The sequence below is a fragment of the Schistocerca gregaria genome, chromosome 10 (genome assembly GCF_023897955.1).
Source record: "Schistocerca gregaria isolate iqSchGreg1 chromosome 10, iqSchGreg1.2, whole genome shotgun sequence".
NCBI lineage: Eukaryota > Metazoa > Arthropoda > Insecta > Orthoptera > Acrididae > Schistocerca > Schistocerca gregaria.
Window position 1 is genome coordinate 118,654,286 of NC_064929.1, and position 18,022 is coordinate 118,672,307.

General features: G+C 41.7%; 1 protein-coding gene across 8 annotated transcripts in view; it reads left to right on the forward strand.

The window, feature by feature from the left end:
- The window catches only part of LOC126293452 (uncharacterized), a 68,335-nt gene that overhangs the window by 13,492 nt on the left and 36,821 nt on the right, over positions 1-18,022 (forward strand). For 4 of the 8 annotated variants that reach the window (XM_049986693.1, XM_049986689.1, XM_049986695.1 and 1 more), the window contains exons 4-5: positions 281-535; positions 8,329-8,473. In XM_049986693.1, the coding sequence (XP_049842650.1) occupies positions 281-535; positions 8,329-8,473 (400 nt within the window). Of the gene's footprint in view, positions 1-277; positions 536-8,328; positions 8,474-18,022 lie in introns of all 8 variants that reach the window. The other 4 variants (XM_049986692.1, XM_049986688.1, XM_049986690.1 and 1 more) reach the window with 1 other exon arrangement.

Here is an 18,022-nt window from a genome sequence, read left to right on the forward strand (position 1 = left end):
AAACTTTCGCAAACTTTCCACTCCTTGGAGTGGAGTGACTGCCATCCTGAACTACTCTGTTAAGAAACAAAGCATCTTATTTTATGTAATCATTCATGTGAAGTGGGAACTTTGTTATTGCAAAAATTCTGCATTTGTAGTGACAATCAGTATGTCACTAGGCTATTTCACCAAAACTTGGAATTTTGAGGAAAGGTTGAATTGACCGAGATTCGGAACTTCATTTTGACCTCAAAATTTCCCTCTATTGTAGACTACAGTGCAGTTCGCATGTCAGCAGACTACTGCCGCGAGTCGGCGACTACTTGTCGGCGGAGTTCGTCGCCAGACTGGAGGCACGCTGTCCGAACCTGAAGGCGCTGGTACTGCGGGACCACCGCATCGACGCACGCGAGGTCTGCCCGGGGACGCTGCCGCGCCGCCTCGAGCGCCTCTCCTTCCGCCGCTGCGGCCTGGTGGGCACGCAGCCGGGCGACTCATACTTCTCGGGCTTCCACACTGCACTTGCCCACCTGCAGGAACTGGAGCTCAACAGGTGCCACTTTCGTATTTCTGTCAAGGGAAAGACTGATAGTGTGAGAGATGGTAAGGGTTACATTTTCTGCCTGGACTGCTATTAAACATATTTATTCACCACAGTCACTATTTCAGCCTGTTGTGCCACACCAAAACAAGCTCGTGGTGAAGTTCAGCAGTGCGATCCAGTTATTGAGAGGATAATGTTCTCGTGTCAGTTGTGTGTGTGTATATATTGCACATGTATAAGATGTTGGGTTATTCATTATCTCTGTAAAAGCATGTAGTGCTTCATCTAATAATTACTGTTGAATCTGTCGTCTGTGCACATAATTTCCAGTGTGCATTCGCCTGATGTTAAATTTGAGAAATACTGGATGATCAAAAAGTCAGTATAAATTTGAAAACTTTATAAACCGCAGAATAATGTAGATAGAGGTGTAAAAATTGACACACATGCTTGGAATGACATGTGGTTTTCTTAGAACCAAAGAAAACCATATTGCTAGATGCGTGAAAGATCTCTATTGCCCGTCGTTTGGTGATGATCGTATGCTCAGCCGCCACCTTCGTCATGCTTGGCCTCCCAGGTCCCCAGACCTCAGTCTGTGCGATTATTGGCTTCGGGGTTACCTGAAGTCGCAAGTGTATCGTGATCGACCGATGCTGGGGATGCTAGGGGATGCTGAAAGACAACATCCTAGCCAATGCCTCACCATAACTTGGGACATGCTTTACAGTGCTGTTCACAACATTATTCCTCGACTACAGCTATTGTTGAGGAATGATGGTGGACATATTGAGCATTTCCTGTAAAGAATATCATCTTTGCTATGTCTTACTTCGTTACGCTAATTATTGCTATTCTGATCAGATGAAGCGCCAACTGTCGGACATTTTTTGAACTTTTGTATTTTTTTTTGGTTCTAATAAAACCCCATGTCATTCCAAGCATGTGTGTCAATTTGTACCTCTCTATCTACATTATTCCGTGATTTATTCAGTTTTCACATTTATACTGACTTTTTGATCACCCGGTATGTTGTTTTTTCACCAATTAAAACTAATGTTGGAATAGGACCGGTGGCGTACTGACGTGTTTTGTGGAGGAAGGTGTGTTATGCGGTCATTGGGAGAGCTGCAGACAGACAACGTGTTTCACAGTAATACATTCACAAGAAAGGGTGTAACATTGCTCTAAATGAGGATTATAAATTGAATTGCTCCTTGTGTGTGTCACAGCTATTTAAGCTGTGCTAGTATCCGCACACAAAGAACAGCGTTGAAACCCACAACATATTCAAAATAAAGCAGTGAAATAGTTCTCTGCTCTTCGTTGCTATGCAGTCAGTCTTAATTAAATCATGTGAGGAGGTAGGTGTATCAATGTTCATTAGTATATGCCATTGATGCATCTACCTTCCCCATTGACTTAATAACAACAAAAAAGTTGATCTACTTAGTGAGCTTGCGCAGATAGATTACGTGGCCATTTCATGGCCACCTTTGATACATTTATTTTCGTGCCTTTCCATTTAATTCACGAGAGACCCATCAGTGGCCAACAGTGTCATGCAGAAGTAAATGACTTGAATCAGTAACTGTGTCACATGCACTGCCATAATCACAAAATATCTCTCTCGAAACTCGCTAATAAACCGAAAAACAGCAAACGAGACACTGGTTTTAGTTTCGGCAGTAGAAATATGTTCTCCTTTTTTTTTTCCCCCTTTCATGCCAAAGAATCATCACATTGGATATGTGAACTGATGCGTTATCAACTTATGAGCAATAGATAGTCACCACAGTGACTTCCACTGGCCCTGATTTAGACTTCAGCCTAGAGAGAAAGGATCTGATTGTGAGTGACATTCCCAAAAAGCGTAAGATACTAAGGACAGTGATTGACACAATGAAAATAGCCTGTTTTTATAAAAAGTGAAGATTCATGTCGTATTATAAATGTATAATGTTATCGTCATAGAGAAAGGGCATTGTCCTCGTAAGAGGAATGATGCATTGACAGACTTTGTAGTGAGCACTGCTCGGAAATGGCGCAGTAGGTTGAAATCATGATTGTGGTGAATAAATATGTTTAACAGCAGAAAATGTTGTCCTTAGTTAATATTGCAGGACTTTGGGCACAGTTAAGCAGAAAATATGACATAGAGTTGCTTTACTTAGTGAGGCAAAATGTGTAGTACTGTCAATAGACTGTACAGAAGTGAGAGTGACATATTGCCTAACTTTCAGAGACAAAGGGTTCAACACACATACCTTCTTACTGCCTCAACAACTGATAAATTGGATGTATGTAGGCATATTAGCCAACAAACTGACTGTTTCTCGTCGGATGGTCTGTTTGGTAAGAGCACCCGTCTGTCTGTATTTCAGTTTATAGGTTTATTTTCCGATTCTTATTGGAAATCAAATCTAAAAACTGAAAGACAGAGTAAATATGGACAGTCGGTGGGCTGTTGGTAAAAACATGCTTGCTTCTTCGTTAGAAGTGTTAAAAAAATACAGCCCATCACCAAGTCTTCAGCTATAAAGACCAAAGTGTTGGACTACTTTTACAATGTTAAAAGCTGCTAAATGCTTCATTTTTTATGTATGTGTTGCTCTATTTATTACATGATTTGCTCCACCAGCATTTGTAGCCTTTCTGTTCCTAATTTTAAATTAGTTCCTTAGACTTGTAGGTGACACAATTTTATGCTGCTTACATTATAAGTACATGAGGTTTACATCAACATTGTGTTTTATTTGTTTTGCTTTAACATGATGTATTCCCTCACACAACTATACATCACATTGGGGGTTTCTAGAATCATTTTAGGTAGTAATTGTGGGGATACAAGTGCACTGAATTTGAAGCCCTTGCAACTTCTGCCAGTGGTAGGAATGGTAATATAGCTAACAGCCTCTCCTTTCAGCTTACAGTTTCTCTCAAGACAATTCTATTTTACTACATGTGGTTTGACATGCAGCAGCTCTAAAAAGCAGTTTCACCATGTGTTAAATAATTCTGAAACTCATCAGTTTTCAGCTCCTTAAGTAATAAAGTGTGGGTGAATTTCTTCCTTTGCAATTACCATTTCTCAGTCCACAGCTTACTCTTGGCTTTTTCTTTTTTGGCCATGTTAAGTCTTAAACAGTCAAGTAAAATCCCACTTTTTGTGTCAGAGTAATGCCGAGCAGCACCTCGTACAAGATAACCTCAATGAACATAAAACACTTCGCAACTAGTTATAGGAGCAGGGCAGTACTGTAGTCACTGACTCCTGGTGGTCGTGACGTTTGTTGCCTAGAAGTGAAATTGTTTAGTCAGTCAGTCTGCTGATAAACTGGTGCACGTATAGGCTCGTTACTAGTTCCTTTCTCGGAATTGTGGGCTAGATCTCTTGGACGCTGGGATTAGGAGGATTTTACTGTAGTATGATCAATGGTAGTGAAGGTTAGTGGGGAGGAGTCAGAGATGGCACATTAGTAATAAATACATAGCTGAATAAAAAGTATAACAAAAGAGTGGGAGCTTTGTTAATAGAGGTTAGGTCCAGGAGGATGTATGGGTGTGAGGCTCTGGCAGGGCGCGAGTTCCCACCTCCAGCGTTTGAGATGGCTGGTATGGGGAGGTTGTCAGCCAGATAGTATCTCTTTTCAGTGATTGACTTGAGAAACTCACTGCCTAGGCAGAGTGAAGTTTGAGGCATACCAGGGGGGGGGGTCTTACTGTTTGGGAAGTCGGAACTGTGTTTGTCAGAGGGTGTGAAGAGGACATCCCTCAGGATACTTGTTCATAGGTACTATCTGTGAGGTGGTAGTGGGTGAGGAAAGCCTGGGAGAGGTTGTTGGTGTAAATGTTGAGAGATTCTGTGGTGAAGTGCACACATTTGCCATGCATCCCTGCATTTACATTCATACTCCACAAGCCACCATGTGGTGTGTGATGGAGGGTACTTTGTAACATAGTGGTCATTTCCTTTCCTGTTCCACTTGCAAATAGTGAGGGAAAAAGGACAGTCTGTATGCCTCCGTATGTGCTCTAATTTCTTTTATCTTCGTAGTTCTTATGTGAAATGTAAGAGTGTGTGCTGAAAAGTAATGCTTCAGAATGTTTTAATGTGAAAACTCTTAAAACTTGCTAAATGAAACAGATGTTACTAACATTCTACATCTTTGTTCTTCATATTTCCACATTTATTTTGCAGTATAGTTGCCCTTGTGACGAACACATTTTTCTAAATGAGAGACCAGTTCATTGGTATCATCACTGCTGCATGCTTATACTTCCACTATCTCTTTCTCCCTCTGCCTCTGTATTGGATGGTTTTCTTGGCGCTGACTGTGCTCGGACCTGCTTTATGATTGGCCTCAAGTTTCCTCTTCCCAGTTATTCTACAACCTTCTTGTTAAATAAACACAGTCCCCATTGTTGGGTTTAACCTGCCACCAATTTTCAAAATTATCCAGAAGTGTGTAGGGAAGGTTGCCCGATGAGGTGTGTGCTCCATCTTTGTGCGTATTCATCTATGCACTCTTGCCTTTAGTACAGAAACACACCCAAAACACAGCACAGTAGCCATCCCATTGGAAGGGGGGGGGGGGGGGAGTTGTCAAGTATCTGTATGGTGTAGTCTCCTGACACGCAGGAATCACACTGTTGGTGCCTGAGCTGAAAACTCCTCACGCATACAAAGAAGTATGTGCACATCAAGGCTGGGGCACGGGGACTTCCAGCAGTGGATTACTGGCCAGGTAGCCATTGCTGAGTGGTGCCCATGGGAAGAGCACTCATTCGGAGTAGTTGGTACCCTGGCGGATCAGCCGCAAATGAAGTGGATTAAGTTACCTCTGGCTGGCGGCCATACGACCCCAGCAGTCTCAATGAAAGAACAGTCCTCTTTCAATGCAGAGAGATAAGACTGCCATGGGACGAGCACAGGGCTGAGCAGCAAGTAGAGCAATACTCCACGCAGTACTTGGTTTGGATGAGAAGTAATGGTGAGTTCTTGGCCACAAAGCCCTTTCTCTTTGTGGAGAACTTAGAAGACAAGTTTGGGGAAGTGACAGTCATTTCTAAAATGAAAAGTGTGTCACTTCTGTTTAAAACGGCATCCCCTTCCTAGTCACAGCTACTGCTTGCTTGTAACAAGCTCGATAACACACTGGTGACTTTCACTCCCCACAAAAATCTAATTTAGTTCAGGGTATCATTTTCCACAGGGATTTGCTCGTACAATCTTATAAGCTACATGCGAACTTGGAGTGATGGGGTGTACAGTTTTCCTGTTGTGGACGTTGGGAGCAGCGGACAGTACGGTTGCTACCAATGCCTTCATTGGGGCCTTTGAGGGTGATTCATTGCTTGAAAAAGTCAAGAAGATGGTATACTGACGCGATGTCAAGTCGTATGTTCCCACCTTACCGCCTCCCCTCCCCCTCCCCTCCTCCATACGCTGCTTCAAATGCTTCAAATTTTGGCACATGTCTTCGTATTGCAATGCTAGCGCCATCTCTAAAGATTGTGGATGAGTGCTGCATGCGAATGCTCTCTGTGCACCTCCCTTCATCTGTGTCAATTTACATCATTCTCCTTGCTCGCCATATTGCACTCTTTTCCAGAGAGAATAGAAAATTCAAGAATACAAGACTCTGGACAAACTCAATTACCGAGAGGCCAAGTAAAAGTAAGAGCCGCTGCACCCTGTATGTCAACTAAAGCCGTGTGCTACAGCTATGACGACTTTGCCCACTTCAGCGACAGTACTCCCACCCGTTACACTTCCTACAATTGGCCCTTAGGGTCGCTCAACCATGCCTGCCCACATGATAATTGGGGGCTCCCCTCTTGCTGCTTCCCCCACACCTATTTTGGGATCAATGGCTTCCCACCCACCAGGGACATTGGTCCCCACTTCCCAGTCACAGACAGATAACTTTCCTCCAGCTTCAGTTGCCAGTCAGGGGTTCCTCAGGACACTTTCTTCCAAGGTTTCCGTTGGTCTATAACCAGGCACCAGCCACTCGCTGAAGGAGTCAAGGACTGCTTGTCGCAGGGCTTTGCAATCAACCTCTTTACCTGAAACTGATGCAGAGAAACCCAGGCAATCGTAAAAATTCTCTAAGGAAAGGAAAGACAAGAAAAAGTCCTCCAAGGAGAAGGATATTCTGGTGGCTCCCATGCCGCCAGATCCCGTCTGTTCCACTCCTGTGGCCGAGGTGGAGATTCTGGTGACACCACGTGACGGAAACCAGAACCTACATATAATGATGCCATAACTTGGCCAGTGGCAACAGGTGATCCTAAGGCATAACATGCCCCTTGGTCCCTTTGGGGCGTCACCGTACATTGACATCATTATACTCCAGTGGGATTGTTGCAGTTTTTCCACTATGTGGCTGAGCTATGACATCTTTCAAGCACATCATCTGCCTTCTGTGTTGCCCTTTAGGAGACTTGTTTCCCAGCATTGCAGACTCTAGCCCTTTGTGGATATGGGGGATATTATAAAAAGTATGCTACCTATGACAGGGTATCATGGGGAGTGAGCACATATGTTCTAGACACTAAATAGCGAACTTGTACCTCATAATACTCCTTTGGAGGCTGTCGCTCTTCGGATAAGGGCATTTCAGAATATTACCATCTGCAATGTTTACCTTACTCTTGATAGTGAATTGTATTGGAACATACTGTTGCATTGGTTTTTTCTACCTTTTGCAGCTGATTATCGTTTTTAAGCAAACACTTTGCCTGTTTGTGTTGGGCATAATCAGTGGTCCATAAAATAGTAGAAAATTGTTAAACTATAAATATTTTGTTTTTAAATACATAGTATATCATGGCACCACATTTACATTATCTTATTATTACATTAATTAGAGTTAGGAATTTCTGACTAGCACTTTTATGTCTCTTGTTATTTTTGTGTTCTAGTGCTTACACTAGAGCCCATGAGCACATAAAATATTTGGATAATATTTATTCTTATCCACACGGTAAACATAAAATAAGGCAGTAGTTCACTAAATCTCATAGTGACATACTGTACCTTACAAAATCATTTAATGACTAGCAAGGCACAATGAGACAAATGATTACTGCTTGTAAATAAGTCATACACATGTGCAGATTTTACATTTTCAGAATTTTTTATACTGGTATGCAGGCACAGTCTGTCGAATGTAATACGGTTTCTTGACAATGCTTTGTGTGTGTGTGTAATCTAAAAACAAAGATGATGTGACTTACCAAACGGAAAGTGCTGGCTGGTTGATAGACACACACACAAACACACACATACATACACACAAAATTCAAGCTTTCGTAACCAATGATTGCTTGATCAGGAAAGAGGGAAGGACAGGGAAAGACAAAAGGATTTGGGTTTTAAGGGAGAGGGTAAGGAGTCATTGCAATCCCGCGAGTGGAAAGACTTACCTTAGGGGGAAATAGGACGCGCGCGCCCACACACACACACACACACACACACACACACACACACACACACTGTGCCTGGATATGTGTGTGTGTGCGCGAGTGTATACCTGCCCTTTTTCCCCCCTAAGGTAAGTCTTTCCGCACCCGGGATTGGAATGACTCCTTACCCTCTCCCTTAAAACCCACATCCTTTAGTCTTTCCCTCTCCTTTCCTCTTTCCTGACGAAGCAACCGTTGGTTGCGAAAGCTTGAATTTTGTGTGTATGTTTGTGTTTGTGTGTCTATCGACCTGCCAGCACTTTGGGAATCAGCAGCATCTGCATGTGCACATTTAGTATGTGACGGGTTTGTGTTTGTGCTTGGTACAGGTGCCCATGGTTCTACTCTCACTCACTGATGGCACTGAGCAAGTGCGCTCACTTGAAGGTACTCCGCATCACACAGTGTCCCGGCATCGTCGACTCGCTCCCGTACATCAGCCTCTCCTGCCGCTTTGGCTTCAAGAGCTTGGAGGTTTGTGCTTACTTTGTGCAACTTTGTTTTGTCTGTCACACCTCTTGAGGTGTCTTGAATGCGTTTAACTTGATGAGAAAATTTGGAAGGTTTTCGTGTCAGTGAAACGGGAAGTATTATCGGTCAGTTTGAGGAGACTGTTGGCACGATGGCGGGCAGGATTGGCTTATTTCTGAGAAGTCTGAAGGCAGTGCATCGCTTTGCGCTGATATTCACTTGTTACTGTCACAACTGAATTTAGTTTTCCATACTCTGCTCAGAGACAATATTACTAGAATATATCAATAAATTTCAATTGTTTCAAACTCAAAATTTCTGTAATTTTTAAAAATTTTAACTATTATGTCTACTTTTATTTATGAGTATGTTGACAGAATTGACAAGTGTCACCGGCTCTCTGAAGTCGACAGGCTGCCGGTACCGACTGCAGCCGTTCCAGCAATACAGCTACTTCTGTCAGCATCAGACTTGTTTATTCATACCAAAATACAAAAAAGTTATTACAAACTTTGCAAATTGAGATTTTTTTATGCTCACATAATTAGTTGTCCCACTGGGAACAGATTTCAAGCACAGGTTGAATTTAAAATGCAGATTGTTGTAAAAAAGTAATTTAGTCATATTCGTTACTTACTGTTTTTGTCCGTTGCTGGACCAGGTCGGCACTGACAGCAGCTGCTGTGCACGAGCTCATAACTGGGGAACCCCTGACTACTGCCTGCATTTCAATATCAAGATGCAAGCAAAGCATTTCTTTGTGATCGAAGTCAGGATCGGGACCCACAGGAAGGCTAGACAAGGTGTCCGCATTGGCATGTTTAGACATAGATCGAAAATGGATTTTATAATTGTAGTGAGACAAGAACAGTGCCCAGCTTTAGAGACGGTGTGCTGCTTTGTCAAGCAAGGGATGTGAGGGTTAAACGAGGAAACCAGTAGTTTATGGGCAGTAATAACGTGAAACTTGGAGCTGTATAGAAACCATGAAATTTCTGTTAAGCATAGACTATGGCAAGAGCCTCTTTTTCCACCTCAAAGTAACATTGCTGGGCTGGAGTGAGAGATTGAAGTGGAAGCAATAGTTCGTTCAAAGCTGTCAACATGTCGGTGCACTATCACTGCACCGAGGCTATAGTGTGAGGCAAAACTCTGTGCTGGTCCAGAGAGAACATAGCTAAACAAGGGGCCAAGAATAGTTTGAATTTCAACATCTGAAAAGAAAATTCGCAATCCGGACTCCAGCAAAGTGGTACATTCTTGTGTAACAAGTCGTGCGATGGGTAGGTCACTGTTGCCATCCTGGCAGTAATTTATGGTAGAAGCTATAAATAAACAATAGAGGGTTCAAAAAACTGAGATCTTGCGAGGTTTTACAGTAAACCTGTGGATGAGAGATGGAAAACAGTGCACAAATTTTTCAAGTGATTGGTCATGGAGGAGCCCATGATTACAATATCATCCAGATAATGCAACCCAGGCTAAGCATAGTCAATTGCTCTTAAAATTGCTGTAAAACAATAGGGATGCAAATACTGAGACCAAAAGTATTCAAAATCAGAACTTGCCAAGACTCTTCACTCGTGGGAATCTGCAGACATATTTCAGACAAATAAATTTTAGAAAAGTACTGGCCACTTGATATTTTCCTGAGAGGCTACCTATCCATGATCGACTGCGTATTGCCGGTAATACTGAAGTTGCCCCAGAGGCAGAGTTTTTCTGACAGCTTCTGAACTACAACCAATGGAGATGACCATACACATGCCATAAAAGGTTGCATCACCCTAGAGATTGAAATCTGTCCAGTTCTGCTTTCACTTGACCCCTCAGGGCTACAGGAATAGGACATGCACATAAAATACATAAAAATGAGGCCAAGCTGTGGATTTCAAAGAAATATGAGCAAAAACAATTCATAGCACACCCTATACTTTCTGAAAACAAGTCTGACATCTCCTCACAAAGTATTTCCAATTGAGAATACAGTGCCTGGTTGGATACAAGGTAAACTGTGTCGGCAACAGAAAATCCAAATTCCTGAAATGCATCCCTCCAAAACAAGTTTTTAACACTGGCATCAGCAACCACCAAAAATATAATGGAACGAACCACTGCCTTGCACGGGGCAGATGCCGTAAATTGTCCCAACAGCTCAATCTTCTGTTTGTTACAATTGACTCGCTCTCACGGGACTGGTGTCAATGGCGGCAAGCCTAAACTCACATCAGTTTGAGAATTCCATAATGTCACTGTGGCACCTACAGATAGAGAACTTAGACCCAAACTGCCAGATGTCACTCAAATCTGTACCAAACGTTGTATGTCTGTAAATAGGGTGTAAACGACCCGGGAGGTCCGGGAAAAACCCGGGATTTTTTTCATCTGGGAGAAAACCGAGAAAAACCCGGGAATTGTTTAGCATTCTGGGAATTTTTCATTGTTTTAGTTTTCAGTTAAATTTATGTGATTTTGATTGGTAAGAACCAATACTCTAAAAAAGGATATCTCTGTATCTCGCTACTGCAGAATAATACCACAGCAACAAAACATGAACTGGAGAAAAAAACGAAAGGAAATAAAATTTGAGTTGCAAAGGAAATGCGTCGTATACAACAAAACAGTGCTCATACAAGTGTCCGCCAACAGGAAAATGTGTCAAAGGCTTTAGGAGCATTATGCAATGCATTGTAACAACAAATTGCAACCGATGAGTGTGGTGTGACAACTGTTCAAATTAGATTCGTTTGAGCTGTTGCGGGCGGGCTCTTGCCCATGCGCGGTTGAGTTGCGTATGAGTAGTACCTTCTACCGCTCCTCATTATAGGTGTGTGGCTGGGCGTCACTACTTAATATTGCCGTGGTTCGGAAATTAGTAAATCTGGGGCTGATGCACAGAGCAGTCTGAGTTGTGATGGGGAGGTGGGTCGTCTCCACGTGACCTGTGTTTACGTTTAGTGATTTTGTTGTTTCCTCTTTGTTTATTGCTCTCACGTTAAATGATAAAACGGATTTTTGTGGCTGGGCGCCATCAAATGAATTAAAATACGTTCGCGTAGTTACGGAAGGCTAAAATATGTTACTAGTTTGATTTTATTCTCACCTTTCTGACAGTCAAACATTAATCGCCTTACAGAACAATGAAGTTATTTTGGTCGTTTTACTAAAGAGATTTGGCTTTTATTAATCTTTTCTGTTGAGGGAGTCAATTTATTTGAAATGATGTGTTTAATTTCACACTATTTGGCTAGTTTCAACTGTTCGCTTCATTTCAAGTGCACGTATGGCATTATGCCGTAATAAAGAACGAAACATGAGGCAATACACTACTGGTATTCCAAGAAAATTTGCATATGTATGTGCATTTTAAGCCGAATTATGGGTTTTAGTATGGCCTTTGAAGTATCCTCTGATGTCTTGTTTCTTTTATGACATAATGCAAGATCTTGTAATGTTTTACACATCCTAACATATGGGCTTCCTGCGTCATCGTACCTGTTCAAGCACGGTGACGCTTGTTACGTGGCGCTCTCTTGCAACAGCTGAAATGAACATATTTCTAACAGATCACAGGAAAATATTGCGAATGGTGGTTTGAAAAGTGTTACATTCAAAGGAGATTTCCTTTTACGTAAGATGAGCTATATGCGAGAATGTACGATGAATTTCTTAAATCACAAAGCGTTTGACTCTCATTTAAAAAATCAACTCTTTGTGGACGACCATTTAGAAGAATTTAGAGCCCAGAAGATTAGACATTTATGTCATTATAAAAAAATTTTACTGGCACATTTGTGTGGTGTATTTTAAAGTTTAACAAGTGCAAAAAAGATCAACATTATATGTGGAAGCTTAGCTTCTCTTCCAGCTTATTAATCTTCTTGACCAATATTATAGGTGACTGCTATGTATATTAATTTAAACCATTAACTTTTCTTACTTGTGTGTTCGCACTACTTAAGAGTGATTTTGCTATTGACTGACTACTTCACATGTCCTATGCTGTCATCAGCTAGCAAGATCACGTGATATGAGTTATGACGCTTACAAAAGCGCATCGCAATCTCTATTTCAATGCTTCGGAAAGTGACATGCAGTGTTTGGTGGAATTCGAATTTATACCTTTGAAATACGAAAATATGCAGCGTACATGTTGCTGCACATCAAAAGTCTTTCAAAATGTGTTTTTCCCTCCGAGTTACGTCTTCTAAAGGGCTGGGAAATTCTACTCCAGTATATAAAACCGTTAACATTCAAAGAATTGATGAATTTTACAGTGCTGAATAAGAGTATACTGTCACTTAACACGGAAAAAGTGTATTTCCACCCGGGAGAAAGTGTATTTTTAACTGGGAAATCCTGGAAAAACCCGGAATTTTTTTTCCTTGTCTACATATACACCCTGATAAAGTATCAACCAAAATTCCAATCTAGTGTGTTCTGTGTACTGTTGTCCAGCAGAATGGATGCAAACGTTAATAAAAAGTAACACCAGAATTACCAGAACACAGGAAAAGTGTGTTCTTGAAGATGTACATGTTGCTGCTGTGGGTAAGTTGGTAGAGCATTAGGTTGTTGTACCAAAGGTCCTGGGTTCATATCTAAACGAAGACAATTTTTTTAACTGCTTGCACATGGAACTGTTATATCTTCTTCTTCCATTGGCACTACATCCCCAAATGGTACTTGGCCTCTTTGACAATTTTCCACCATGTCTCTCTGGATTTCACGGTAGACCTCCAGTTATGTCAACCAACTCGGGCAGTGTCTTCTCCAACCTTATCACTCCCTCTCAATCTCGGTCATCCTCTTCCTCTTCTTGCTGCAGGTTCAATGCAACAGGCTTTCTTTGCAGGACCTGTCTCATCAAGTTGTATTACATGTCCAAACCATCGAAATCGACACTACTTTATAAACTTGACCACATCATCCTCCTCATAGCAGTCACAAGGCTCGGCATTCCTTCGCCTCCACCAACTCCCATTTTCATACACAGGTCCAAAGACTCTACACAGTTATGTGATCTCAGTCTATTTTCACTCTGCTCTGTAACCATCCATGTTTCTGAACCACATGAACTGGGCATATCTGCATGTTATAGGGTTCGCATTAAGTCTCTCGTGATAGCAGCTCGGGTTTAAAAAGCCACAGCATTCCAAAATAACATCAATTTAAACCACTTATGCAGGCCATAATTTCAGTCAGTGCCGCCATTTGTTTCTAACTTTGCTCCCAGATAAGTGAAACATTCCACTCGTGCGAAAGTCGTTCTATTAAGGGTTACTGTGTGCTGTAAAGGTTGATTTGTACTATTATATATGTACATTGTCTTCTCTTCTCTTCATTAATTTTCTTGACCCATCTTCTCCTCTCTCAGTGTTTGAGCTGAGAAGGCTCTTTGTAGATCTCTAAATGTTCTTCTCATTCGGTCCAAATCATCTGCATATCCCATCAGTTGTATGGAGTTACAGTAGATAGTACCTCTTGTCTGGATACCCAATCCTTGCACCACTTTTTTCCAAGTGCCAAGTTGAAGAGTAGGCAGGAAAGCTCATCCCTTTATCTTAGCCCAGTTTGTGTGGAAGACTGGGGTGATAGCATATACTGCACTCACACAGTACACAGGTTGTGCCCTAGGGTGGCCTCTGTCAAACGCACTAACTCCTCAGGCACTCAAAATTTCTGTATTGCCTCACAAAGTTGGGCCAAATTTATTGTGCCATATGAAGATTTGAAATCAATGAAAAGATGATCTTTTCTACTATTTGCTGGAGAGTAAATATGACTCGTAGTTGACTTTCCTGGTCTGAACCCACACTGATAACTTCCAATAATGTTTTCTGCTGTGGGTGAGAGTCTACTGCAAAAAAGGTATTTGACAATAATTCAAATGCAGTATTTAGGAGTGTTATGCCTCTGTATTTGCTACATTCATATATATCTCCTTTCTTGTGCATCAAACACACTATCTGTACATTTCATTGATCTGGCAACTCTTCCTTTTCCCAGATACGGCACAAAAGCTTGTATACTCTGCCATTTAACTCAACTTATCCAGCTTTCAATAGTCTTTATATTACGTTACCAGTCCCTGGTGCTTTGTTATTCTTCAGTTGTGCTCTTGCTTTGTCTACTTGTCCTTAGAGAGAGAGAGAGAGAGAGAGAGAGAGAGAGAGAGAGAGAGAGAGAGAGAGAGAGAGAGAAGGGGGGGGGGCGTAGGAAGGGGGGCGACTATGGCCTCATAATCTTCTTCAGGGTGGATTAGGATCTCTTCAGTAGGGGGCTCTGGAGCATTGTACAGTTCACCAAAATAATCTATCATCAGTTAGTAATTCCCCATTTTTACTTTTACATATATTAATATGCAGCTTAAATGATGTTCTTTCACCATTAATTTTCTGGTTGAATTTTCTAACATAATTTGTTTTTTCAGTTGTCTCCAATTCTTCAGTTTGCTTTCTTCCCGCTCATTTTCTTCTTCCAAAGCTGTTTCTTCTCTTCTTTCCTTTTATCTTAATAATTTCTTACCGTAATAATTTCTTACTGCCAAATGTGTAAACTATTTCTGAAGCATTTTCCTATAAGCCAAGTTTTTTTCATGTCTTATTCTTTTACAATCTTCATCAAACCAGGAATTCAGTGGTCATTTTTCTTTCCTTATCACTTCTTCTGCTGCCTTAATGACTGTGTCCCTGCAAGCACTCTATTCCTGATCTAGACTATCACTTACACTAGGAGTGTATAGTGCAAGATTCTAAACAACCTTCTCAGAGTACATTTTAGCAAGATCTTCATTATTTAACTTTGATACCCTATACTTTTTTTGAGGTGTTCCTTTCACTTTCCTTGTGTTAGATATGAGAGCTCTTAGTTTTGCAGTTACAAGGTAGTGGTCCGACTCCACATAAGTCCTCTATAGGTATGTATGCCTGCCATCAATAATTTTGTGATTATTTTGGTTGAAGGTATGCTGATCAGGGCTAACCATGTTGCGTTATGGGTCCTTTTGTGTGGGAACATTGTGCCATATTATGTGATAGTGCAAACTGAACAACTGTGTCCATTATCGTTTGTTTATTCGTGGAGGCTATGCTTACCTGTTGCTGGACAGTAATGATCTGTACATTGAGGTCTTCAATAATTATATCATGCGCTGGACATTAGTCATAGGCCCTGTCAAGGCTCTCATGGAAGGTGTCTTTATTTGTTCATCTGGTGCTTTTGTTGGTGCGTATACATTGATCAATGAAAAGTTAGCGAATCGGGTCTTCAATCTCATTTGTGATGTTCTAGATGTTATTCCAGTAAATCCTCGCACTATAAGTTTAAATTCTTGTCTTACTATGAACTCTGTACCAAATTCATGGTTACTCTCTGAACCATTGAACTATTGTATGGTGGATCATTTTTGTGACATGTAAAAAGACTTTCTGGAATTTGTAGAAATGTTCTTTTGGCAGTCTGCTTTCACTTTACTTCTTTGAAAGTAGTAAATATGTATAGAATACATTTGTAGTTTTACAGAACATACAATCAGAACAGAAAAATAAAGAAAGAATTTCATCACATGTGCAGAAGTAGAAGTAGAAGTAGTAGTAGTAGTAGTAGTAGTAGTAAAGAAAATAATAAGAAAAATAATAAGATTAATAATATGTATATGAAGTTTAAAAATCAATGCAGATAAGACCCCCCCCCCCCCCCCTATACACACAAGAGTGCATGCAGTGGTACTCACTCATTGCCCATCCTATAGATAGCAGAATGAGAACTTGTTCCTAAACAGATCTGTGTTGAAGTTTCAGGGGGTCTGGGTTCAACGACGAGTTCAGCCACAACGTCTTAAGAAGTGCTGGAGGGAATTAACACCATAGCTATCAATAAATCTATGAGAGTACGAAGGGGTGGAGATCTCTTCTGAATAGCATGTTGCATGCATCCCAGATATGCTCAATAATGTTCATGTCTGGGGAGTTTGGTGGCCAGCGGAAGTGTTTAAAGTCATTAGACTGTTCCTGCAGCCACTCTGTAGCAATTCTGGACGTGTGGGGTGTTGCATTATCCTACTGGAAATGCCTAATGCACAATGGACATGAATGGATGCAGGTGATAAGACAGAATACTTAGGTGTTACCTGTCAGTCATGTCTAGACATATCGGGGGTCCCAAGTCGCTCAACTGCACACACCCCACACCATAACAGAGCCTCCACCTGCTTGAACAGTCCCCTGCTGACACACAGAATCCATGGATTCATGAGATTGTCTCCATACCTGTACATGCCCATCTCAATACAATTTGATACAAGACTCATCTGACCTGGCAGTGTGTATCCAGTTATGAACAGTCCAATGTCATTGTTGACAGGCCCAGGTGAGGTGTAAAGGTTTATGTCGCACAGTCAACAAGGGTACACAAGTGGGGGCCTTTGGCTCCGAAAACCTATATTGCTGATATTTCGTTGATTGATTCCCACACTGACACTGAACCCTCTGCCAGACACTTAAGTGTGATGTGCAGAGTAGCCACTTAGTAGATGAAGGCAGATTCGATCTGTTTCAGCCTCACCTTCGCACATCTGATAAGTGGCAGGTTAACACACTCGGCTATCTGCACAGGTATGTGGCAGCTAAGTGAGGCAGATATAGGCAGTGCAGGGAATACAACGTCATTGAGGAACCTGTTACAGCAAACACTGAGGTTCTTAAATCTGGTGGTCTGTCGTTCGAGCATATTCCACTATGTTAACAGTTTGACTATCTGGAAAATGAGACCTTTTCATCATGAAGATAATGAACGGAGAGCAGAAACAGAAAGATTGGATAAATATTTCCCAAACAGTTTTAATATTCCAGGAAGTTTCAAAGTGATACGAATTACCAGAATGAGATTTTCACTCTGCAGCGGAGTGTGTGCTTATATGAAACTTCCTGGCAGATTAAAACTGTGTGCCAGACAGAGACTCGGACTTGGGACCTATGCCTTTCGCGGGCAAGTGCTCTACCAACTGAGCTACCCAACCACGACTCACGCACCGTCCTCACAGCTTTACTTCTGCCAGTACCTGGTCTCCTACCTTCCAAACTCAACAGAAGCTCTACTGTTAACCTTGCAGAACTAGCACTCCTGAAAGAAAGCATATTGCAGAGATATGGCTTAGCCACAGAGCACTTGCCCGTGAAAGGCAAAGGTCCCAAGTTCGAGTCTCGGTCCGGCACACAGTTTTAATCTGCCAGGAAGTTTCATTTCAGCGCACACTCTGCTGCAGAGTGAAAATCTCATTCTGGAAACATCCCCAAGGCTGTGGCTAAGCCATGTCTCCGCAATATCCTTTTTCAGGAGTGCTAGTTCTGCAACGTTCGCAGGAGAGCTTCTGTTGAGTGCAGAAGGTAGGAGATGAGGTACTGGCAGTAGTAAAGCTGTGAGGACAGGGTGTGAGTCGTGCTTCGGTAGCTCAGATTGTAGAGCACTTGCCCGCGATAGCCAAAGGTCCTGAGTTCGAGTCTCGGTTTGGCAAACAGTTTTATTCTGCCAGGAAGTTTGATACGAATTAGT